Source organism: Myodes glareolus, chromosome 6 (assembly GCF_982192425.1).
Source record: "Myodes glareolus chromosome 6, mMyoGla1.1, whole genome shotgun sequence".
Classification (NCBI taxonomy): domain Eukaryota; kingdom Metazoa; phylum Chordata; class Mammalia; order Rodentia; family Cricetidae; genus Myodes; species Myodes glareolus.
In genome coordinates, this window is record NC_142031.1 from 83,645,856 (window position 1) to 83,670,915 (window position 25,060).

Here is a 25,060-nt window from a genome sequence, read left to right on the forward strand (position 1 = left end):
CACAGGGAGCAGCCATCTTCCATGTGGCAACAAACGCTGTGTGCGGCGCCTGGGATGTGCCAGCCAGCCATTGCCTGCAGCTCCCAGAATCTGTGAGAGACACTGATAAAATCCCTGCCCTGTCCTGTGAGAGGGCTTCCATTCTCATGGCAGTAAACAGACTACAAATGTATAATTTTGTAGCCAGGCATGGTGGCACACGCCTTTAATCCCAGCACTTGGGAGGCAAAGGCAGGCGGCTCTCAGTGTATAGTGCCAGGACAGGCTCCAAAGCCACACAGAGAAACCCTGCCACAAATACATTTTTGTTAAAAGGGTATACTTTTAAATCAACTAATATACTTCTGGGGGTGGTGAGTGCAGGCCCATGAATGCTGCAGTGGGCACGTGGAGGTCAGAGAACAACTCCCAGGAAGAAGTCTCTTCTTTCCTGACGAAACAGGATCTCTCTTGTTTGTGCCAGGCTGCGGAGCCTGTGAGCTTCTGGCTGTGTGCAGCTTGCCTCTCACTGTGGCAATGTTAGGAGTGTAGGTGAGCCCTGCTGTGTGGAGCTCTTTACATGGCTTCTGTGGACTGAACTTGGAAAGCAAGTGCTTTTGCCTGCTAAGCCATCGCACTGACGGGGTTCGTTGTTTTTGAGACAAGGTCTCAGGTAGCCCAGGTTGGCCTCTAAGTCACCAGGCAGCTGAAGAACAGCCTTGAACTCTTTCCTTCTCCTCCCTCAAGTTCCCCAGTGCAGGTATGACAAGCTTGTGCTACTTTGACTAAATTATGCATGGCTGGGGATAGAACTCCGAGCATCCTGCATGCTAGGCCAGCACTCTACAGCTGAGCGACAGTCCCAATCCTCCACAGTCTACAGGAAGGCAAAAAGTGTTGTTGGGATTAATGAAGGAGTTTCCATTTTGAAAGTCCTGAGGGTGGGGTAGAGCAAGCCTCCTACACAGCAGGGCACTTGTCCAGGGAGAGGCAGAGGCAGCAAGGGGGACAGAAAGGAGGGTGACACGGGCCACCAAGAAATAACAAAAAGCGCTTTAATAGAGGGGCTCAGTTAAGATGCCAGTCTTCAAACATAGGGGCCATGGAAGGAGTGGGGCAGGTGAGGGTGTGATTCCAGACTCCTGCAAAATGCGTGTATGTCAAAAAATGTTATGATTTCTATTAGTTATGATAATTGCTGCAAATTCCCTATCTGTTATACAGACAGCCAGCATGTGAAGACTGAGTCCAGAGCCCTTGAACAGGGCTGGTTCTATGCATATGGCAGTTCAACTACTGAACTCTGGGCTGTTCTGAAAGGGAATGGAAGGTAGGACTAGAAGCTGATGGTCCTGGGCTGGCCCGGGACTCTGCCTTGCCCAGCACTGTGATCTTGGGCTGGTGATCACACACAGACACAGACACACACACAGACACACACACAGACACACACACACACACACAGAGACATACAGACACACACAGATACACACATACACACAGACACACAGACACACACATATACACACAGACACACACACCACATACACACAGACACACAGACACACACATACACACAGAAGCACAGACATACTCACAGACACACACACATATACACAGACATACACAGATACACACACATACACACATATATACACATACACACACATACACAGACACACCCAGACACATACATATACACATACACACACAGACACACAGAGGCACAAACACACACACACCACATATACACACAGACACATAGACATACACACAGACACACACACCACATACATACCACATATACACATACACACACACAGACACACACACCACATACACACCACATACAGACACACAGACACACACACAGACACACACATATACACACAGACATACACACAAATATATACACATACACACACAGATACACATACACACACACATAGACAGACACACACAGAGACACAGACACACACACCACATACACACACAGACTCACAGACACACACACACACACACACACACACACACACACGCCCCAGAGGGGAGGTGAGAGAGGAAGAGGTGGGGAGAACACCCTCAGGCAGCAGAGCCACAGGTGAGGGACAGTGACTCACGGCTTTCAGGATGCTGACGGCCTCCTTGCTGAGCCAGACAGGGTACAGGACGTCATCATGAAGGATGGATTCGAACAAGTCGTCCTCATTGTCGGCCTCAAAAGGGGGCTGCCCGGCCATCATCTCATACATCAGTACCCCCAGGGCCCACCAGTCCACCGAGGGGCCGTACTCCAACTCCTGCAGGATCTGTTCAGGAAACAGGGAGTGGCAGGGTCATTTAAGAGCCTCCCCCAGTAACACAAGCTTCATGGCACCTTTGTGTCCCTACCTTCGCTTCCCACTTGCTCCACCACAGAGTGGAGTTGTGCTCCCCGAGAGGGAGGCCTACCCCAGCACCTCCAGAGAGGACTGTGTGTGGGAGGAAGATTGAATGTGGGAGGTCAACAGTCCTCTGGCACAGCCAGCATCTAGCCTCTGGTGGAAACAAAAAGTGGTCTCTTTGTTTCAAGCTCCTGACTTGCACCGAGGGCCACTTTCAAAAGAAGAGAGCACAGTTTGACACTGAACTCTGGGTTTAGGGGGCAGGATATGAACTTCAAAAGGCCATGCTGAGAGGGATGTGTAGCAAGCCCAGTCCTGTTGTCACACACAGCTGGAGGGAGGAGGAGCAATATGCTGACTGCCCAAGTAGGAAAGAGACCAGAATCTTTTTTTTTCTTTTTCTAGCCTGGAATTCACTCTGTAGGCCAGGCTGACCTCGAACTCACAGAGAGATCTGTCGGCCTCTGTCTCATGAGTGTTGGGATTAAAGGCATGCACCACCATGCTTGGCTTGAACCAGAAAGCCGCTATTCCTTAAGTGGTAACCAACACCAAGCTTACCTGAGCCCCGTAATCCAGGGAAAGAAATAACAGAAAAGACATCTCCCAAAGCTCACCTGTTCTACCCAGAAAGGTCCATTGGGTTCTGTCTAAAGACCCGTTTTCATCCTTTTTCCTGGTTCTCTGAGTCTCACCAATGAACTTCTCATTTAATAGACCCTATAGACCCCAGGGCCTGTCCTTGGAACAGCCTTGTGAATGAATGCTACCTCCATGGGCAAAGTCAAAGTTCAATCAGTTCTATGACTGTCTTTGACAATGGCCGCCCAGCCTCAACAGCATCCCCTCATCCCAGACACCGCTTATCTGGCCCAATGGGCAGAGTCAGAGAAGTAACTTAGGTTGAACCCACGTGGGACATGCTAAACAGCTTTCTGGAGCGGTCCCAAATTAGTTGGGATTAAACAGAAATCGATAGACACATCTAAGAACCGTAAGGACACGTGCAGTCTAGGAACCATCTAACTCTGGGATGGAGAAGACTGGGAGACGCTGTAGTGACCATTACAGTATTTTATCCATTTCCTTAGCACGTGGGGTTTCTCCAGTCAGTGCTTAGTGTAAAATCAGAACTATAGGGGCTGCAACCAAAGCCGGGTCTTCTTTCAACCTCCCGAGATCTAGTCGTCAGGCTGATTTACCAAGTCTTAGTGGTACCCTGGCTTCCTGTCCTTCAAGGTCATGCCTGTGCCTGTTCCTCCAGAGAGTCTTTTCAGATTTCCCTAGCATTCTCCTGTTCCCTCAGGCCTTGCCCATTCCTAAGGGTTGTGAGCACTTTCCTTATATATATTGCCATTTCAGTCACTGCTTTCACAGCCCGCATTCTCCCGGGAGCATCTGGAAAGTACCAGAAAGTTAATCCCCATCATTTTCCAGAGCCTGCTGCTGTAGCCAGCCCGTTCATATACTCAACAGAGCTACCACTTCACACCTTCCACTGAGCCTGCTGCTGTAGCCAGCCCACTCATATACTCAACAGAGCTACCACTTCACACCTTCCACTGAGCCTGCTGCTGTAGCCAGCCCACTCATATACTCAACAGAGCTACCACTGCACACCTTCCGCTGAGCCTGCTCAGCCCACACATACACTGAAGACACAGCTCCCACTTTGCACCTACCACTGTGTGTCTATCTTATCCAATGTATCCTGTTAACTCTGAAGTTCATGGACTCTAGCTTATAAGGTGGGTACTTCTGCATTTTGGGGTGGATGGTTAGCATCTGTGCCTCTACGGTTTGGTCCCTTGTCTATACTCAAAGTGGGTGATGCTGTGGAAATGGCAGGGTGGTTTTATTCAGCCTTCCTAGGTTCCCTTTGAGCCTTGATTTTGGTGGAATTGTTTTTAAATTCCTCTTAGGCTCTGCTCCAATTATCCATGGCTTGATCACCTTGCCAGTCATGGAGCTGGTAGGGAGGGTTAAGTTTTGGACATCATGGAAGGGTACATGGTATGGAAGCCAGCCCTTGAGAAGGTCAAGTGTGAGAGTTGAGAGAGATGAACAGGAACCAAGCGTGACCCAGAGCTGACAGCCATTTCCTGAGGAGCAGGGGCCAGGTGTGGAGAAAGAAGGGGGCTTGACAAGTGCCAGAGGGGTGCAGTGGGTGTGTATGGGGGAATTGGCAGCGCTGATCCCTCAGAAGGTGGCTCTGGTTTCAGGGCTAGCCTCTCCTACTTGAATAAAGGTGTTTGCCTTCTGAAGCACTCCCACCTTTAATCCCATTAGAGTCTTAAAGCAGCCTGCTGAGATGGGCAGGGCAGGCATTAGGATTCCCATGGGAAAGATAGGAACCCAAGGTTTCAAAAGACTTCCTGACTTCATCAAGGATACATAGGGACATTCTGGGCAGGTCTGGACACAGCTCTCGGCACTGCTTCTTATACCCCATGCTATAATCCAACGGGGAAGACAGCATGGGAGGGAGCTACACTTGGCCAGTCTTTGTCGTGAGCTGGGCACTGTGCTCTGTGCTCTGTGTTGTGAGCCGGGCACTGGGCTCTGTGCTCTGTGTTGTGAGCCGGGCACTGGGCTCTGTGGTACGGCACATGCTCAAGAAGCAGAACTTCACTTCATCCTCTCACTAGCCCTTGCCAAGGCAGGCACACCGTTCTTGGTCAGCTGTCGTGTGCCTACCATAAGACCAGCATTTGTTTGCCATTTTCAGGGCTCTAATAATTTTATACAATGGGCACCAAGGACAGATGGGCAGGGAGAGTTATGGAGCCTTGTGTTAAGCACACTCAAGGGTCCTGCTGGTACACTACTTTTCAGGGAGCTGGACTGGCCTTCTCCTTCCCCATGAAGTGCATGTTTTTCTTGGGCAGGATCCTTAACTATTGTCAACTCTTTGACCCTTGTGGCATTGGCTCACAGAGGGACAAGAATAGGATCTCCTCATGGTGAAGAATGAGCGTAGAGGATGAGAAAGTGAGTCCCAGTGAGACTCCCTCCTCTCCTTTATTTTCCTTGCCAGCTGCCATGCTGCTTTTCTCGCTAAGGAAACACATTAGCAGAGAGGCTGAAACCTCTGCTTTTAGAAGATCAAAGCTCCAAAGAGCATCGAGATGTGGGACCCACAAGCCTCACTCCTGAGCTCTCCCTGGCCCCACTTGTGTTACTTAACTGTGGACAGATTATTGCAAGTCTGTCCTTTACCCTGCCTGCTTGTTATTGTTGTTTGTAGAAACTTGATTCATTCATAAAGTATTGAGAATAAATCAAAGGCAATGCCTGTTTTTCTTAAAGAAAAATCTCCCCAGACATTCATTGGATATCTTGCGATGTCATCAGAGTGTAAGAGGCTATATATATATAAAAAAAAAAAACCCACGGGGGAAATCTTTCTCTGAACACTTAAAACATTTTTACGTGAGTATTCTAAAGAGGAAGCATAAGAATTTCAGATCAAAGACACATAGGTTCGAGTTCTAAGTAAGAGGCCATTAGAGCCGCTACCATGAACCATGTGTACGAGTGAACCCAACAGGTATTCTATATCCACAATTTGCTCAAGTGTACAGGAGAAAACAAAACGTCTGGAAAAGCAGCACTAACTCCAGGAGACAGCCAGGAAAATGATAGCTAGCACTATCACCCCCATGACCACGAAAGAAAAATGCAACACAAGCAGTTACATTCTCCAGCTGTCCAGTTCAAGTTCACCAAGATCAGAATGTTTTAAATATTTTGTGACACAGGGTCTCAGGAAGCTCAGGGTAGCCTCGGGCTTCCTAGGCAGCTGAATATGACCTTGAACTTCTGAGTCTCCTGCTTCTACCTCCCGTGTGCAGGGATTACAGTCTTGCACAATCAGGTTTGGCTTATGTAGTTTCTAGGGGTTCTTCTGTGAAGGTTCTTCTCAGCCTGTTGGTGTGTACTGTGGTGTCCTGCTTTCTTCTTGGGATACACGTGATGAGGACCCACCAAGGACATCCTTATCTAGTAGGCACATGGATCCTATGGGGTTGAAGTCACATTCCTGGCTCTTTTTATCCTAATTTGTATTCATCATTACAAGCACTAATAAACCACTTACTCTATTTGTACTACTTTAAAATTTTGTTGTATTGATTAGAGCAATGTGTGTGTGTGTGTGTGTGTGTGTGTGTGTGTGTGTGTGTGTGTATACATACATCAGGTCATACATCATGGTGAAGGTCAGAGAACAACTTTCATAATTGGTTCTCCCATTCTCCGTTTAAGTGTATTCTAGGGACTGAACTTGAGTTGTCAAGTCGATGCTATAAGTGTGAAGCATGAATAATAAAAACTCAGAGAGAGAAATTGGGGTTCAATCTGAAGATCCAAAAAGCAAAGGAGCCAGCCATTGGCTCTTACCTCGACCTCGGTCCAAAATGACGATCCTGCCTCCAGGGATCTCAGAATGAGACTGAGGCTGTCTCCTGTCTTTTTATAATCTTCCCTAGGGCTAGGATTAAAGGTGTGTACCACTGGGATTAAAGGTGTGCGCCACCGCCACTACCATTGCCAAGTCTGTAAGGCTGACCAGTGAGGCTGTTTTACTCTCTGATCTTCAGAAGCTTTATTGAATTGAAATGTCACTATACCAGTACTTTATCTTGCTGAGCTACCTCACCAGCTTTTTAGTTATGCTATTTAAGTTTGCTGAAAATGGCCAAAATGCTGTCATCCCTTGGCTTTCACACAGGTTGAAATGTCACACTCATTCATTCACTCATTTAAAAGAAACCTGTGTGCTGGATCCTGGGAGTGCTCAGAGTGAAGCAGACCCTGCCTTAAGAGGACTCACAGCCTGGAGACGTGGCCCTTCCTTCTCCTTGGTTCCACTCTGACCCTTCCTATTGTTTCCAACAATGCTCTCCTCATTCCTATGGCACGTATCCTCTGCAAGTGGATTTCTCAATTCTAGATGCTCCAGATGCTCCTGTACCCCCAGGCACTCTCCTGGCTCGGGTACCTTTGTTCTGCTTAGAGATGTGTCACACTCTGTCTAGACTAACAGCTCCTTTAGAAGAGCAACCGGAGTCTCGGTCAACTCTCCGTTCCCACACAGCTTCGTCTAGCAGGTGCTCAAATCATGTCCACTGGAAGGAAGCCTCTCCACACAGGCAATACTTAATGGGACTGGTGCCTCTCTCCCATCTTACATGCCTCAAAACCATCAAATAAATTTAATTGTCTACGGGGCTATATGGCTAAGTGTGAATCATGCCTGCTAAGTATCTCTTGGTTTGGGACAGACTGCTCTGGAGGACACACGCCCAACAGTCACCTCATGGTGAGCACACTATTCCCTGGCGAGGCTCACAGCGGACATCTCTGACCTTTGCTTACATCGTTCTCTTGTTCCACGCACGTGCCTACTCTGTAGACTTGCGACCTCAGTGCAGATGGCAAAGCCTTCCTGGCTTCACTATGAATGATACATTCCGTGAAGCCACTTGCTGCCTTTTCGGTAGAATTTCACTGTTCTAATTGGGAAGAAGTGTAAGCTCTCCTGCACGCTGACCAATTTCTCTTAGCCCTAGCTCTGGGGGTAGCTCTGGACTAGGATGGACACGTGACACTTTGCAAGGACTCGCTCAGGCCTGGGGACTAGCCTGTCACTCTCAATCCACCTAGCTTGTCCTCATTACCCACTATCTCATCCTTCTAAGAAGAATGATGAAACCATCTTCCTTCCGTGTCTTACTCCTAGAAGTCCTGCCCCCCCTTTCTGGATCCTTCTGTTAGCACCTTTGGGTGACCCCCAAAGGTTCAGCATTGGATTGTTGCTTCAGCCCTGATACTAAGAGAGAGAAGTGGTCTCTGCACACGGGGCTCACCTCGGGGGCTATATAGTCGGGGGTTCCACAGAAGGTGGTAGTGGTCACGCCATTCAGAATCCCTTCCTTGCACATCCCAAAGTCAGCCAGCTTGCAGTGACCTTCTGCATCTAGAAGGATGTTGTCCAGTTTCAAATCCCTGTAAGACAGGTTAAGGTCACATGGTTAGCCTTACACACACACAGAGGGGTCTTCTTGAGTTAGACACACCCTAGGGAAATCCCCAGTGGAGGGAGTCTTGGGAGAGGGGGTGTCTGACCTGCCTCAGACTAACCCTAGTCTGGGGCATCTCCCAGCCTGTCAACCTTCAGCAGTACTTACAACCCAACAGAGCTCCTCCATAGTCTCCTGGCTGCATTAAGGTTTGGACTCACGTCATTTAGACCCCGCTGTGAGAAATGAGTAGGCCCCCTCTCCCACATCCTTCACAAGTTAACAAGCTTGGGGGATACAGGGTGACATGTACAATATCAATGGATCAGAGAAAACCCCAAGAGTCTGAGCTGCTCGATTTCAGGGGAACATGACAGGAGACAGGTGTCAGCGTGAGAACAAGCAAGGAGCAGCGGCCCTTGGGTGGATGGAAGCTAGCTTTGGACAGACGGCAAAGAGAGGAACCAAAGGAGAAGGGAGACAGAGGCAAAGAAGAGAAGACCAGAGATCAGGATTCCTGAGAAGAGAGAGACAAGACAGGTGTGTTAGAGTCAACCCCAGAGGGCCTGGCGTGTCAGGAAGAGGGGTTTGAAATCCATGCTGAGGGGACTGAGTCCTGCCTGCAGGAGCATGGCGCCTATGCAAGATCAGTTACCTGCAGGAGAGAGTCATAGGTCATGCTGGCCTCAATCATGGTGGCTCCCCTGTGGCCCATTTTAACACTCCAGGGTTCTGAGATTTCTTATCTAAAACCTAGAGTCCTAGATAAGAATTTTCCCACCACCCCTGGAATCTCCAGCTCTGGTCCCATAGAAGGGTCTAGATTATATGGTTGGATGGAGGTTCCCATTCTATGCCTCTCTCAGCGACTACTCTGGGCTGTTGAGGTGGGCCTCTCAAAAAAGCCTCTTCCCCTATGAGCAGAGGTCAGGAAAGGCCATGCTCATGGCCTGTTGGCATCTGAACTTGAGCTCCTGGCATCCCATGGGGCCCAGACTGAAGGGGAGGTGGGGCAGGAAATGCTTCTGGTCCTGTCTGTGTTGTATCTGTGACCCTATTTCTGCTTACAGCTGGAATTCCTTGAGAGAGAAGAAAGCACATAGGTCCCCAATCACAGAACACTGAGCCCAACCAGCAGCCCACAGGGGCTAAGTCCCTGTCACCGAATGAGGGCAAACAAGGCTCAGCTCTGGCGAGGGTGGGAAGGCAGGGATGAATGTCGGGCTGGGATCTGGGTTGCCAGGGTTTCATCACCGGCTATGGTAAAGCCTTGTTAAAGTCACCTTGCTGGTCTGGATCTGTCAGGTTGGGTTTGCACACTATTTATTTGCATGCTTGTTTGAGGGACTAATCAGATGAAGAGTGTGAAAGACAGAAGTCTTTATTTGATTCACTTCCTTTATGGAACCTGGAAGACCTTGCAGAAGTTTCTTTATGGGGAACGTGGGACTGGCTGAGGCAAATATTCCTCCATGCTGTAGTACCCAACGTTGCCTCTATAAGCTCCACATGACTGTCATAAAGATCATACAGCAAGGACTGTAAAACCAGTGAAAATAATGCTTCTGACGGAGACTGCACTTACCACCCCCTCCCTGTCCCGGATTACCAGGTCCAGCGTTCTTGCTCAGAACATGAGCTCTGAAGAGCATGCTCCATTGCTAAGCATTTTCTACCCTTGCAGAAATGCAAGGCCAAAGTTGGGGAGAGGTAAGGGATTCATCTCAGGTGACCAGGGTTTCCTGCTCCGAAAGCCGCTCTCTTGGCCCTGTGCTACTCTCCTTTGCCCTTCTGGCCCTCCCAGGGCCAGCCACCGTCTTAGCTAGATAAAACACCCCCAGTTCTGCTCTCAGCGCACCCCGCTAAAGCCTTTGTTGTGCCACAGAAGGGACTTAGAATTCTTTAAATTAAAAATTTTTTCATACAATGTATTTTGATCATGCTTTTCCCCTCCCTCAACCACTTCGACCTCCTTACCCACCCAACCTCACCATCTCTCTTAAAAACAAACGAACAAACATGAAAATCAAAAACAAATAAGCAAAAGTACAGTAAGAAAAAAAAAGCTCAAATGAAGCAAAATGAAACAAAAATACCATTAAATTCCTTTTATGTTGGCCAACCCCTTCTGGGCACGGGTGTCCCTGGAGTATGCTTGATATGCCCAGTGACATTCCAGAGGAAAGTGACTTTCCCTTTGCCCGTGGGTATCAACTGCAAATGGGACCTCGTGTCCACCTCCTCCCCTCTGCGCTGGCGACTGTGCAGAGCTGGTTTATGCTGCCACAGTCTCTGTGACTTCATGGGTCTATCAGTCCTGGTGAGTCTAGGACACACTGCCCTCTCAAAGCAATCCATCCCTTCTGGCTCTTACAATGGCTCCTTTTCCACTTAGATCCCTGAGCCCTAGGGACAGGTTGGGGGAGGGGGCTGATGATTTAGGACGGAAGGCTCCAATCTCTCTCACTCTGTATATTGTCCAGTAGTGGGCCTTTGTGTGAACTCTTGCTGTCCTGGCTGTCCTGGAACTTGATCTGTAGATCAGGTTGACCAGAAACTCAGAAATCTTCCTGCCTCTGCCTCCCAAGAGCTAGGATTGAAGTCGTGTACCACCACCACCTGACTTTTGTGTTCGTTCCTGTCTGCCTAGAAGCAGTTTCTCTAATGTGGGCTGAGTGAGGCGCTCGTCTACAGGCATTAGCAGTGTACCATGAGTAGAGAGAGCCTAAAGACTTCCAGCCAGCCTTTCTCTGGCTCTGATGTGCCTCAGGTTGCCATGCAGAACAGTCTAGGCACCCACCAGGTCCCATCCTCCTCTCATGGGTTTCTGGCTAGCTTGGGACAGCCCCTCGTTCTTTCCTGCCGCCTGCTTTTCTTTCTCTAGCTCATTCCTCCTGGCCTCTGCTTCCTGCCCCCTCTTCTCCCTGGGGAAGAAGTTGACCCAGCTGCTGTCGGATATGAGCAAGTCCTATGGGCGCCCTTGGCTATGACCTGGATTGGCCCTAGCCAAAACACTCCTTCCCACCCTGTAGCCACTGAGGTATGCAATTCTACCTCTGCTTACTTCCTCCTTTGCCATTCAGATATCCGAGTTTTTGAAAACTCTTAACTTTGCACGCAAAACCAAACAAAGAAAAAGTGAATGACTTCTAGTCCTTTTTCTTGGAACAGAAGGCTTAGAAGACCCACCCCCACCCCTGCCTGGAGAACCAGGCTGGCTGCTATTAGAACACCATTCCTCTGGAGCTTTTCAGTCTCATCACAAAGTGTTCATCTGTCTGGGGCAAGCTTGTCTGGTGTGGACTTGTCAGGGGAAGAAGTGTGTGTGTGTGTGTGTGTGTGTGTGTGTGTGTGTGTGTGTGTGTGTTGGGAGTGGGGCTTTAGCAGATGAGATCCCTAGAGAAGCCAGGCCATGCCAGCTAAGTGAGGAAAGAGAGGATGTCCTTCCCCATGAGGAGGAGGGGAGACAGATGTTGGAAGGAAGCAATGGAAGACAGTGTGGTCCCTGTTTTCTTCCCTTCTCTTCTCCAGCAATGGCTGCCTCAGGCCCCTGGCTTTCCATTTCCCCAATCCTGCCCAAGAGCCTCTCACCTGCAGTTTTTAGTGCTGCTGCCTCAATAGGAGTCGTAGGCCTCTCTAAGAGGGAAGGTAGGGAGGAATGGTGCCCAGCTCTGACTTCTAAGGGGTCCAGTTATAGGACAGGGGAGGGGTGGGGAATGCAGGGGCAAGTCCTTCCTCCCGGAGAACTCCCAGGTACTCAGAACCTAGCCTAACATGGAGCAAATGTTTAGCAAACTTGACTGGTAGCGTTCCAGAAAGACAACTGCCCAGGTACCAACCTCTCCTTCTCAGTCCTCAAAAACAAGAGGGCATCCATAGTCAGGTCCTTTTTATTGTTTTCTGTTTACTTGTTTGTTTTGTTTTTATTTTTGAGACAGGGTTTTGTTGTGTAGCCTTGGCTGTGCTGCAACTTACTCTGTAGACCAGGTTGGCCACAAACTCATTTTTTAAATTTTTTAATTTTTAACGTATTAAGGAGTTGGGCAGTGGTGGCACATGCCTTTAATCCCGGCACTCAGGAGGCAGTGGCAGGCAGATCTCTTTGAGAATGGCCTGTTCTACAGACTGAGTTCCAGGACAGCCAGGGCTGTTACACAGAGAAACCCTGCCAAAAAAAAAAAAGTATTAAGGTCATTGTTTTAGAATAAAGCATTTAGTACCACCCCTTTCCCTACAGATGTGATGTGATAATCTTTATTTAATTTATCGTTAATTTCAAATTCATGTTTTCCTTTTAAATAGATCATATATGCATGTGTCCCCAAAACAGAAACCTGAAGAATGCTAGGGCGACAGAAATAATCCCCCTTTGGCATGGAGTCTCAAGTCATCCTTTCCTTCTTGAAAGGCAATTATTTTGTGTTCACTTCCTGTGTACCATGTTGGTCATGCTTTATACATAAATAAGAAAACATGAATACACATTCATTTTGCCCATTTGTAACAAAAGGGATATTTTCCAAAGAGTATCTTTTTTAGCCTGGCATGTATTAGAGTTCTTTCCATTCCACTCATCAGAAAGCTTCTTCGTTCTTTGTTTATGGCAACATAATGCTCTATCACTTTTAATCAAAGGACATTCAAGACACCCCTAGCATTATGCTATTACCCACACTGTTGCCTTGAAGAGTCTCATGCATGTGACATTTTACATGGGTGTCAAGGAACTGTATGCACTTTCTAAATATTTCTGAACTTCAAGCAAAAATGTGAGTTTTGGTTGATGTCACCAAGATGCCCCATTAGAAGCTAAACCATCTAACCTTCCATTGACAGCAGATGGGAGTGCCTGCCTCTCTACATTCTTACCAGTGAGTTATGCTACCAAGCTTCGGTTGCACGCTGGGTTTAAATAGTATCTCACATTCTTACATGTCTGTAGAAGTATGAGTGTTTACTTTCATATGTTTAAGAGGGAACTGCAGGTGTGTGTGTTCCACTCATGTACACATACTTTTCTTCACTGTGGTATTTTTTGATGATTCTCAGGAGTTATTTCACATTATGATACAGACTTGGTATAGAATAAAATCTGGAGAGACTTCCACCAAAAGAGGCCTGAAGCAGCGACCTCCACAGGAGCAGGTACAAGGGAGCAACCTTTGAGAGAGCAGGTCTGAGTCGGAGACCTCCGTGGATCTGGGTGTGAGTCAGGGACCTCCGTAGGAGCAGGTCCAAGCCAGGGACATCAATGGGAACAGGCTTGAGCCACTGACCTCCATCTGAGTAGGCCTGAGGCAAAGACCTCTGTAGGAGCAGGTACAAGGGAGTGGTGGCGCTGAGGGAGCAGACCCCTCTGCAGACCAGGCATGAATCAGTGACCTCTGACTTCCTAGGTACCAGGCTAGAGCCAGCGACCTCTGCCGGAGCAGCTCCAAGCAAGAAACCTCATGGGAGCAGGCCTGAATGATCCCCAGTATTGCAAAGCAACCCCTGGGAGCACGAGTGACCTCCAGGGTGACTGGAACCACATGACCATGACTGTACCATGAGGAGTAACCATCTGAGTCTTGGACCTACTGGCACCTGGAAGATTGATCACCAGAGACACAGTCCTAACTACACCAATCAGAGGAAAAGATGGGTAGACAAGGTAAGAACACACTCAATACCACAAAGAGCAACACGACACCAATAAAAACTATTGGTCCTGTTGCACAAGGAGGGGCCCTTTGTTCCGGCTGCCCGACTAGCTTACACCTGAAATAATCACACAGAAACTATATTCAATTTAAACACTGCCTGGCCCATTAGATCTAACTTCTTATTGACTAACTCTTACATATGAGTTTAACCCATCTCCATTAATGTGTATTACCACGTGAATGTGGCTTACCCAGGCAGGAGAACCATGGCATCTGCCACTCTGCCCTTCTTTCTAGCATTTAGTTCTATCTACTTCACCTACCTAATTTCTGTTCTATCAAAAGGACAAGTCAGTTTCTTTATTCAACCAATGAAAACAACACAAAAACAAAAAGATCTCCTACACCAGGTCCTAGAGCAGGATGACTTGAACAACCAAACATAGATGAAGCAGAAGAAAATGACCTAAAAAATAACTTTAGGAGAATGTTTGAGGCCCTTAAAGAGGAAATGAAAAATTCCCTCAAAGAAATGGAGGAAAAGAAAAAAAAATTGGAAGAAATCAACAAATCCCTTAAAGAAAACCAAGAAAAAGCCATGAAACATATGAAAGAAACAATTCAAGACTTGAAAACTGAAATAGAGACAATAGAGAAAACACAAACCAAGGGAATTACAGAAATGGAAATTATGAGAAAACATTTAGGAACCACAAATGCAAGCATAAACAGCAAAATACAAGAGATGAAAGAGAGAATCTCAAGCACTGAAGATACAATAGAGGAAACAGACTCATCAGTCAAAGAAAACATTAAATCTAATAAAAGCTTAACACAAAATATCCAGGAAATATGGGATACCATGAAAACACTAAACCTAAGAATAATAGGGATAGAAGAAGGAGAAGTCAAACTCAAAAAGACAGAAAATATATTCAACAAAATCATAGAAGAAAACTTTCCTTACCTAAAGAAGATATGCATATGTCAAGCTTACAGAATACCAAACAGACTGGATAAAGAAAAAAAGGTCCCCTTGCCACATAATAAGCAAAATACTACACATACAATAAAAAGAGAACACTAAGAGCTACAAAGAAACAAGACCAACTAACATATAAAGGCAGACCTATCAGAATTACACCTGACTTCTCAATGGAAACAATGAAAGCCAGAAAGTACTGGTCAAACATTATGTAGACATTGAGAGCCCAGACTACTATACCCAGCTAAACTTTAAACCACCATAGACGGACAAAACAAGATATTCCATGACAGAACCAGATTTAACCAATACCTAGTCACAAACCTAGCCCTACACAAAGTACAAGAAGGAGAACTCCAAACCAAGGAAGTTGGCTACATCCACAAAAACACAGACAATAGATGATCTCACCACAGCAAATCCCAAAGAAGGGGAAAACATACACCATAACATCATCAACAATGAAAACTAAAATAACAGGAGATAGCAATCACTGTTCATTTATATCCCTTAACACAAATGGATTCAACTCGCCTATAAAGAGACACAGGGTAGCAGATTGGATATGAAAAAGGAATCCATTCTTCCACTGCATACAAGAAACACACCTCAACCTCAAAGACAGACATTGCCTCAGAGTAAAGGGTTGGGAAAATTTTTTCCAATCAAATGAACCTAAGAAACAAGCTGGTGTAGCTATCCTAACATCCAACAAAATAGACTTCCAACTAAAATCAATCAAAAGAGACAAAGACGAACATTTCATATTAGTCATAGGAAAAAATCCATCAAGAGGAAATCTCACTATTGAACATCTATGCCCCAAACACAAGGGCACCCTAATATGTAAAAGAAACACTTCTAAAGCTTAAATCACACATTAAACCCCATATGCAAATAGTGGGAGACTTCAACACTCCACTCTCACCACTGGACAGGTCTGTCAGACAAAAAATTAACAGAGAAATAAGGGAACTAACAGATGTCATGACTCAAATGGACTTAATAGACATCTATAGAACATTCCATCCAAATGTAACAGAATATACCTTCTTCTCAGCACCTCATGGAACCGTCTCAAAAATTGACCACATACTAGGTAACAAAACAAACATCAATGGATAAAAAAAACTGGGATAATCATATGTATCTTATTGAATCACCAAGGCTTAAAATTAGAATTCAACAGCAACACTAATTCCAGCAATCCCACAAACACATGGAAATTAAACAATGTTTACCTGAAGCATCAACTGGTCAAGAAAGAAATAAAAGAAGAAATTAAAAACTTCCTAAAATTCAAAGAAAATGACCATTCAACATACCCAAATTTATGGAACTCAATAAAAACAGTGTTAAGAGAAAAGTTCATAGCACTAAATCCTATATAAATAAGCTGGAAAAATCCCACTCTAGTGAATTAACAGAACATTTGAAAACTCTAAAACAAAAAGAAGTAAACTCACCCAGGAGAACTAGACAGCAGGAAATAATCAAATTGAGAGCTAAAATCAACAAAATAGAAACAAAGAAAACAATACAAAGAATCAATGAGACAGAGTTGGTTCTTAGAGAAAAATCAACAAAACAGACAAACCTTAATCCAAACTAACAAAAATGCAGAGAGAGAATATCCAAATTAACAAAATCAGAATTAAAGGGGGGGACATAACAGCAGTAATGTAAATCCAGAGAATATTTAGGTCATATTTTGAAAACCTGTACTCCACAAAATTGGAAAACTTAAAGGAGAAGGGCAACTTTCTGAATAAATATCACTTACCAAAATTAAACCAAGACCAGATAAGCAAACTAAACAGACCTATATCTGCTAAAGAAATACAAACAGTCTTCAAAAGTCTCAAAAAAAAAAAGCCCAGGACCAGATGATTTCAGTGCAGAATTCTACAAGATTTTCAAAGAACTAATACCAATACTCCTCACATTGTTCCACATAAAAGAAAAAAAAAGAACATTACCAAACTCTTTCTATAAGGCTACAATTACCCTGATACCCAAACCACATAAAGACATTACTAAGAAAGAGAATTACAGACCAATCTCACTCATGAACATTGATGCAGAAATACTAAATAAAATACTGGCAAACTGAATCTAAAAACATATCAGAAAAATCATCCACCATTATCCAGTCAGCTTCATCCCAGAGATGCAGGGATGGTTCAACATATGAAAATCTGTCAACATAATCCACCATATAAACAAACTGAAAAATAAAAGCCACATGATCATCTCATTAGATGCTGAAAAAGCTTTTGACAAAATACAGCATTCCTTCATGATAAAAGTCTTGGAGCGAGCAGGGATACAAGGAACATACCTAAACATAATAGAAACAATATACAGCAAACCATCAGACAAAACCAAATGGAGAGAAACTCCCAGCGATCCCACTGAAATCTTGAAGTCCTAGCTAGAGCAATAAGACAACAAGAGGAGATCAAGGGGATACAAATCAGAAAAGAAGTCAAACTCTGACTATTTGCTGATGATATGATATTTTACATAAGTGACCCCAAAAATTCTACCAAGGAACTTCTGCAACTCACAAATACTTTTAGTAATGTAGCAGGATACAAGATTAACTCAAAAAAATATTAGTATCCCTCCTTTAAACAGATTATAAATGGGATGAGAAATAAATCAGAGAAACAACACCCTTCACAATAGCCACAAATAGCATAAACTATCTTGGAGTAACTCTAACCAAACAAGTAGAACACTTGTATGACAAGAACTCTAAATCTTTGAAGAAAGAAATTGAAAAAGACACCAGAAGATGGAAAGATCTCCCATGCTTTTGGGTAGGTAGAATTAACACAGTAAAAATGGCAATCCCACATCATGTGGATTAATATCCATGTCTTCGATTTGGTTCCATTGGTCCTCATGCCTGTTTTTATGCCAATACCAGGCTGTTTTCAGTACTATAGCTCTGTAGTAGAGTTTGAAGTCAGGGACTGTGATGCCTCCAGAAGTTCCTTCATTGGACAGGATTGTTTTGGCTCTTCTGAGTCTTTTGCTTTTCCATACGAAGTTGAGTATTGTTCTTTCAAGGTCTGTGAAGAATTTTGCTGGGGTTTGATGGGGATTGCATTGAATCTGTAGCTTCCCCCAAAGCACAGAAATACTTGTCTCCACAGAACATAACTTACAATATCTCACCCATGCCTGCTCTAGTATGAGGATCATTCAACTGTCACTGCCCCCAAAGCTGTTCTCTGAATCTGCTGAATGGTACTGAGAAAATACTAACACAGCTCTAAGAAGCCTGGAGAGTTTTATATGAGGGGAGGAGCAGGAGTGGATGATAAGATGTCTTAACTCCATAACTCTTTTCAACTCCACCTCTGAAGTCTAATCCAGTTCCATGGGGCACTTGGGGAAGCTGCATCTGAAGTCCTGTGTGTCCACCTGAGTTCAGTGCCGCAGAACTGGCACAAGTCATCCAGAAGGGCCCATGGTCTGGAGAAGGATGGGTTTTAATGAGAAGGTAATGAACACAAAGACCCAGTGTTCAGATGCCCCCTGGGAGCAGTCAGCTGGAAGCCAAGAGTCTTGGTTGGGTAGAGATGCCCAGAGCACAACCTCTCAGGGCCAGCCTGGAGTAGGCGCTGTGGGGGGAAACCAGAAGGGCACAGAGAACACAGAGTCAGCGGGGATTCTCTGGATGCAGGTCTCCTTTCTGGGGTGCTGCTGCTGCCTTGCATGAGAGAGTCACTTGGGGCCGCTTGTAGTTATTACTCTCCTTTTTTATTTTCTCTGGGGAATGCTGGAAATCCCCTCCCATTCCACACTCTGAGGTCCCTGACTCTCTTCTTTACTAAGGCTGTGCCCTGCTCCAGCCTTGGTGTACAAAGTCTCTATTGGTCTGGAAGGACATTCCTTAAATATATAACTTCTACCACCACGAACTGAGTTGTGGGATTTTGCTTTGTGTCTAAAGTGCTAAGGATCAAACTTGGGGTCTCAGGCATCCTGTCAAGTATTCTGCCACTGAGATTTACCCCTAGTTTATTTATTATTTCTAATTCGGACTCTCAGAGCTTGGAAAGAAAATAATTAAATCACTTTAAGGCAGGTTCTCGGCCTGTGGGTCGCAACCCTTTTGGCAAAACTCTATCTCCAAAAATGTTTACATTGTGATTTCTAATAGTAGCAAAAATTACAGTTATGAAGTAGCAGCAAAAATGATTTTATGGGTGGGGGTCACCACAACATGAAGAACGTTATCAAAGGATTGCAGCATTAGGAATGTTGAGAACCACTGCTTTCACGACAAATGCCTATTCTTCCTGGGCCGCAGCCTGCTAAAGAAACTCTCAACCTCTGGCTTGAGGAACTCTGTCACCGACTGACAGTCACCGACTGACCACGTATGTCTCTTGGTCACACTTCTGCCTCAGGACTCCCAGGTGTCACAGTCCCCTCCCTTTGTGCTCTGTCACAAACACTGGTGGCTCAGTGCTGTGCTTGCTTCCCAGGTCTGTCCCAGCCCTCTTTCCAAACCGTTCACCTTCCTCCTAAATCTCCGAGAAATCTTCCCCACAAACCTTCCCATGTGACCAGCGAATACAAAACCCTGTGAGAAGTGTCTGAGGTACCTTTAGACTCGGGGATACACATAGTGCTGTTGGCTTGCCCTTGACCTCACTGCAAAGCCTGAAACTCTGGCACACAATAAGCGTCAAGTAAACTCATCAAATGGAACAACTGACAAACTCCTCGTATTGTATCTTCTTTGACGAAAATGAGAAGTCTTAGCCTGCCTCATCCTTTCAAGATACATTCTCCTCCCTTCGTCCATGTGTGGGCATGATTATCGTACTGCACCCCTTCTCATTCACACACACACACACACACACACACACACACACATATACACATGCACACACACACATACACACATACACACACATAGCACACACATACACACACATACACACATATATACACATGCACACACACATACACATATGCACACACATGCACACACGCACACATACATACACACACATACACACACATAGCACACACATACACACACATACACACATATATACACATGCACACACACATACACATATGCACACACATGCACACACGCACACATACATACACACACATACACACACATAGCACACACATACACATATGTACACAGACAGACACATAAAGACACAGACACAAACACACAGGCACACACACATACACATACACACACACATACACACACAAACATACACACTTCTGATCAGCTGAAACACAACGCACAGTCCAAAGACAAATACCTCCAAAGCCAAATTAAACAAATACAAATGTGAGCCTTCTTTCCTTAAGAATAATAAAATCTGTTTTCTGTCCCTTCAGAGGTCAGTCCATTTTCAGCTCTCTGGCATTTCAGCAGGCCACTGATAGCCTTCAAGTAGTTGGGGTGACCTCCTGTTTGCAAGAGGACGTGCCTTCCCGCCCCCCTCAGCCTGTGCAGACTTCCATTTGTGTTTCCTCAGCGCTTTATGGAGGTCAGGTGACCTGCCAGCGCTGACCACCCTTCTAGCACGTGGGGCTCTGTGTGGCAGGACATAGAAGATGGACGCTAACTAGTTTTTCTGACATGGGAGCTTGAAGGGTCATTTTCTGGCTGTCCTGTCTGGGAATGCTGGCCCTGCACTGGGTACTGCAGATCACTTCCCCCAGGATCCAGGCACGGCCCTCCAAAGGTTACTCTAGGTCTTTTTGCTGGCATGGTTCTTTCTGTGATGACAGAGGGTTGGCTGGACCAAGAACTACACATCTCTGAGACCTAAAAAAGGGCAAAAGTATCAGCTGCTTCCTTCTAAGGGCAGTAGTGCTGGTCACCTGTCCTCTGCTGTGGGACTCGCCACCCTCAGTGCCCTGGCCTTGGTTCGGGTCTTCCTCTACACCCCAGGATCCACCTTGACTACAAGATTATGTCTTCTCCCTTGGTATCTCCAATGTCCAGCATAAAACAGACTCAAGTAAAACTCAGTAAACATCACAGAACTCTTAGAGGGTCTGGCGAGTGAGGGACAGCTCATTCGTCACTGTCACACCATTAACTGGCTGGCTACTAATGTGGCCTTAGCAGACAGAGGCTCTGCCTGCTATTCCATTCCAATATTCAATGAACATTAAGTACCAGGCACTTTGCAAGTCTCTGGAGACTGAGCTGTGACCACAAAGACAAGGTTCTTTTTCTCACAGAATTCACATGAAGAAACCCAGTCTATAAACAAGCCGAAGAAAGACAAACGGTGCCCATTTCTGTGAAGGGAGTAACAAACCAAGGTGTCACCTGGGAGGGGGTGACTGCTGAAGAAGAGAGTAGCCAACAGCATCTGGACCAAGAAGAGCCCAGGCAGAGCCTCTTCCCCAGGGAGAGGGGATACTGATGGGATCAAGGTCACCAAGGCAGGAAAGAGTAGCTGAGCACTAGGAACTGTCTGGAAGCCCACGTGGTTAGGCAGAGGAGGAAAACGGCACCAAGTGATAGGGGGAACATCCTGCTTTCAGAGCCAGTATAAAGAGCCTGAATACCAGAATGCTTGGAGGCTACCGGACACGTACAGAGATGTCCTGGTTGCATCAAGCTCTTCTTGGGTATAATAGGGAGAATAGAGTTGAGGTTATGGGATAGCATCAGACTCGCTGCCTATCTATGGTGGTTCGGGTCTTACCTTAATAGCTCCTGATGATAATGGATTTGAGTAGCTATGTGTGTTGTTTGGAAACATGGCTGCCATGGATGTGATCTGAGAAATCTCCTCTCTACTTTGGTGTTCCTGTATCCACCTGAGCCAGAATCATGGAGATGCTAGGATGTACCAGGCACTGTGGCAGCTCAGCAGCTCCTTCCCCATGGAGTGATTCATTATGCATGAACGACACGCAGTGAGATCAGTGCTGCGACACCAGGGAAGGATGTTTCCAGTGATGACTTTCGAGGGTCTTCAGGGTGTCGCTCATCTCGCCATCTCATCTCATACTCGGTAACAGTAACACAGGGAAGCAACTTGTTTGCCGTTACCTCTGTCCATGGATATAGTTATTTTGGTGAGTATGATGGTTTGAAAGTAATTGGTCCCTATAAGGTATGGCCTTGTTGAAGGAAGTGTATTGGTGCGGGAGAATTATCTGTATTCTGTCAATCATGTATTTTAATAAAACGCTGATTGGCCAGGCAGGAAGTATAGGCGGGTCAACCAGACAGGAAGTAGAGGCGGAGTAATGAGAATAGGATAAGGCTAGGGAGGAGAGAAGTTCCTCAGCCATTCCTGTGCAGATCACTGAAGAGGCAGCATGTAACTTGCCCAGCTGAGAAAGGTACGGAGCCATTATGGCTAACATAGATGAGAATAATGGGTTAATATAAGTTATAAGAGTTAACAAGAAGCCTAACCTAATGGGCCAATCAGTTTATAACCTTATGGAGTCCTGTGTGTAATTTCTCTTTGGGATTTGCCGGCTGTTGGGGTACCGGGCGGGACGGAAACCCCAACAAGCCGGCCCTCATGCTACAGTGTATCATGGTGAGAGCAGGCTCTAAGGTCTCCTATGCTCAAGATACCTCCCAGTGTCCCAGTTCACTTCCTGTTGCCTGCACAAGATATAGAACTCTCAGCTGCCTCTCCAGCACTATGTCTGCCTGCATGCCTCCATGCCCCACCATGATGCTAACAGACTGAACCTTTGAACTCTAAGTGAGCCTCTCTAGTTAAATGTTCTCCTTTATAAGAGATGCCATAGTCATGGTGTCTCTTCACAGCAGTAGAAGCCCTCAGTAAGACAATGAGTAATGTGGTTAATGACACGGCAAGGGATGGGATACGAGATATACACTTCCTAATAGACCTCGGAGCCTATTTCCATGCCAGGGGACACAAAGAAGTACTCATTTGACAGTAGTAAGCGTCAGCACACTGTCCAATAATATGCAAGCTAGACATGTGCTTTCCTTGTTAGTAACTTTCTAAAAAGACACACTTTTGCTTATGTGCATGCATGTGTGTGTGTGTGTGTGTGTGCACATGTGTAAGTCATACATGAGTGCGGGTATACAAGGAGATTAGAATATGGGGTCAGATCCTCTGGAACTGAAGTTATGGGCAGTTGGGAGCCGCCTTCTGTGAATACTGAGAATCCTACTTGATTACTCTTCAAGAGAATTCTGGGCTTTTACCCACTGAGCCATGTACCCGGCTCCTTGCTATAGATCTGTAAGAAGCAATGATTAACCATGCAATCAGATAAGTTATTCTGCAGTGACTCCTAGGCTTCATTCTCAGGTACATCCCTGAGTTATGTGTCTTGGCTGTAAACCAGCATGCTGTTTGGCACCTCGGGTTTTCAGCTGTCAGGATAGCAGCTGAAGGTCTGCTCTCTCCAGAAAGTCTATGCAGTGAAAATGCCCTTGTCTGGCTTATCAGTTACATCTTATAAATGTGTTTCCATGAGTCACAAGCAACCACCCAGTGGTAGCAGTGATGCTCTCTGCCTCACAAAAGGGCAAAGTCAGAGGACACACTGACTTTTCCTCAGGCGACATAGCAAAGTGATTAAGCACATGGAAGTGATTTCCTGCCACCTGTGTGCTAGGGATCAGTTAAAAATCTCTTCAGAACTTTTTTGTCTCATCTAGAAAAATGCAGATAATAGCCCTTCCTGGAGGGTGTGGTGGTGCACACACCTAGTCCCAGCCACTGGGAAGGGGGAGGTGGGAAGATCTTGGGAGTCTGAGATGAGCCTGGGCAGTATATCAAAATAATAATAACAAAAGCAATAATCCTTAGGTTCACAAGGTGGGAACAGATGAAATAATAGATGTTAAAGACTTAACACTGAGCAGGCCATGAAAAGCATTTGGAGAAAATTTCTTTAGAAGGCAGTTCTCGGGGCTTCTTAGGAACTGCTCAGTGGTTAAGAGCCCTTGACTGCTCTTGTGAAAGAGTAGGATTTGATTCCCAGCAGCCACGTGGTGGCTCATGACCCTCTGCAATTCCAGTTTAATAGTTTCCAGTGCCCACTTCTGGCCTCTGTAGACACCAGGTACACACATGGTGCATGTGCATGCATGCAGGCAAAACACTCAAACGCATAAACTATAAATCTTATTTTTAAAAGACAGTGAAGGGTAGGGAGATGGCTCAGACGGTGAAGTGAGTCTGGATCTCCCATAATCCATATAAAACAACAGATACATGGTGCCACATACATATAAACCTGCCATTGCGTAGACAAGAGGATCCCAGAGGCTTGCTGTCGACAAATTCAGTCAGAGATCCTATCTCAAAATTATTAGGTGAAAAGTTACTGAAGAAGCAAACGATGCTGACCTGGAACCTTTGCACTCATAAGCACCCATGTGCACAGGTGCTTCCCCTCACAGATACACCAGGCAATTATCTGCATTCTAGGTGACTGAATTTTCCTGTGAAAAGGTATCGAGCAGATAAAAATAAGTAAATAAATAAATGGGCGAATGAATACATACATAACTAAATAAAAGGTGTTTGCTTATTTTTATGCGCATAGGTGTTTGCTTCCATGTGTATAGCTGCGTAAAGGTGTCAGAACTCCCAGAACTGAAGCTATAGAGAGCAGTTAGCTGCCATATGGGTACTAGGAATGAAATGTTAAATCATTTCTCTCGGGCTTCACACTGAATATGCCTTTGTTTATGGTGATAGATAGACCTCACTTGCTTCCCTGCTTGGCCTCATGTGGCCTTTGTGAGGTTGAGTATTCTTGAAAGAGGGGTGGGTCCTTACCTCAGAGGGTGCTGGGCAGGTGGTGCCTGCCAGTCATCAGCATGAGTGACGATAGCCGAGGGGCATTTAACTAGGGGGCAGTTTGACAGTACTGGAGAAAGATTGTCTTTCTCTTGAGCTTATTGCGAAATATGAAGGTGTTTGGTAACTTGTGCCAAGAGCACTTCCATTCCCATCTGATTAGCCACAGTCAGCCCCAAAATAAGCAGTTTCTTCACCACCTCCCTCTAGGGCC

At 45.7% G+C, this 25,060-nt stretch overlaps 1 protein-coding gene across 4 annotated transcripts in view; it reads right to left on the reverse strand.

Annotated features, from left to right (window-relative positions):
* Prkce (protein kinase C epsilon) overlaps positions 1 to 25,060 on the reverse strand; it is a 515,277-nt gene that overhangs the window by 31,535 nt on the left and 458,682 nt on the right. For all 4 annotated transcript variants that reach the window (XM_085690953.2, XM_085690952.2, XM_085690954.2 and 1 more), the window contains 2 exons: positions 8,234 to 8,372; positions 2,100 to 2,288 (listed from right to left, as the gene is read on the reverse strand). In XM_085690953.2, the coding sequence (XP_085547079.1) occupies positions 2,100 to 2,288; positions 8,234 to 8,372 (328 nt within the window). The remainder of the gene's footprint in view (positions 1 to 2,099; positions 2,289 to 8,233; positions 8,373 to 25,060) is intronic.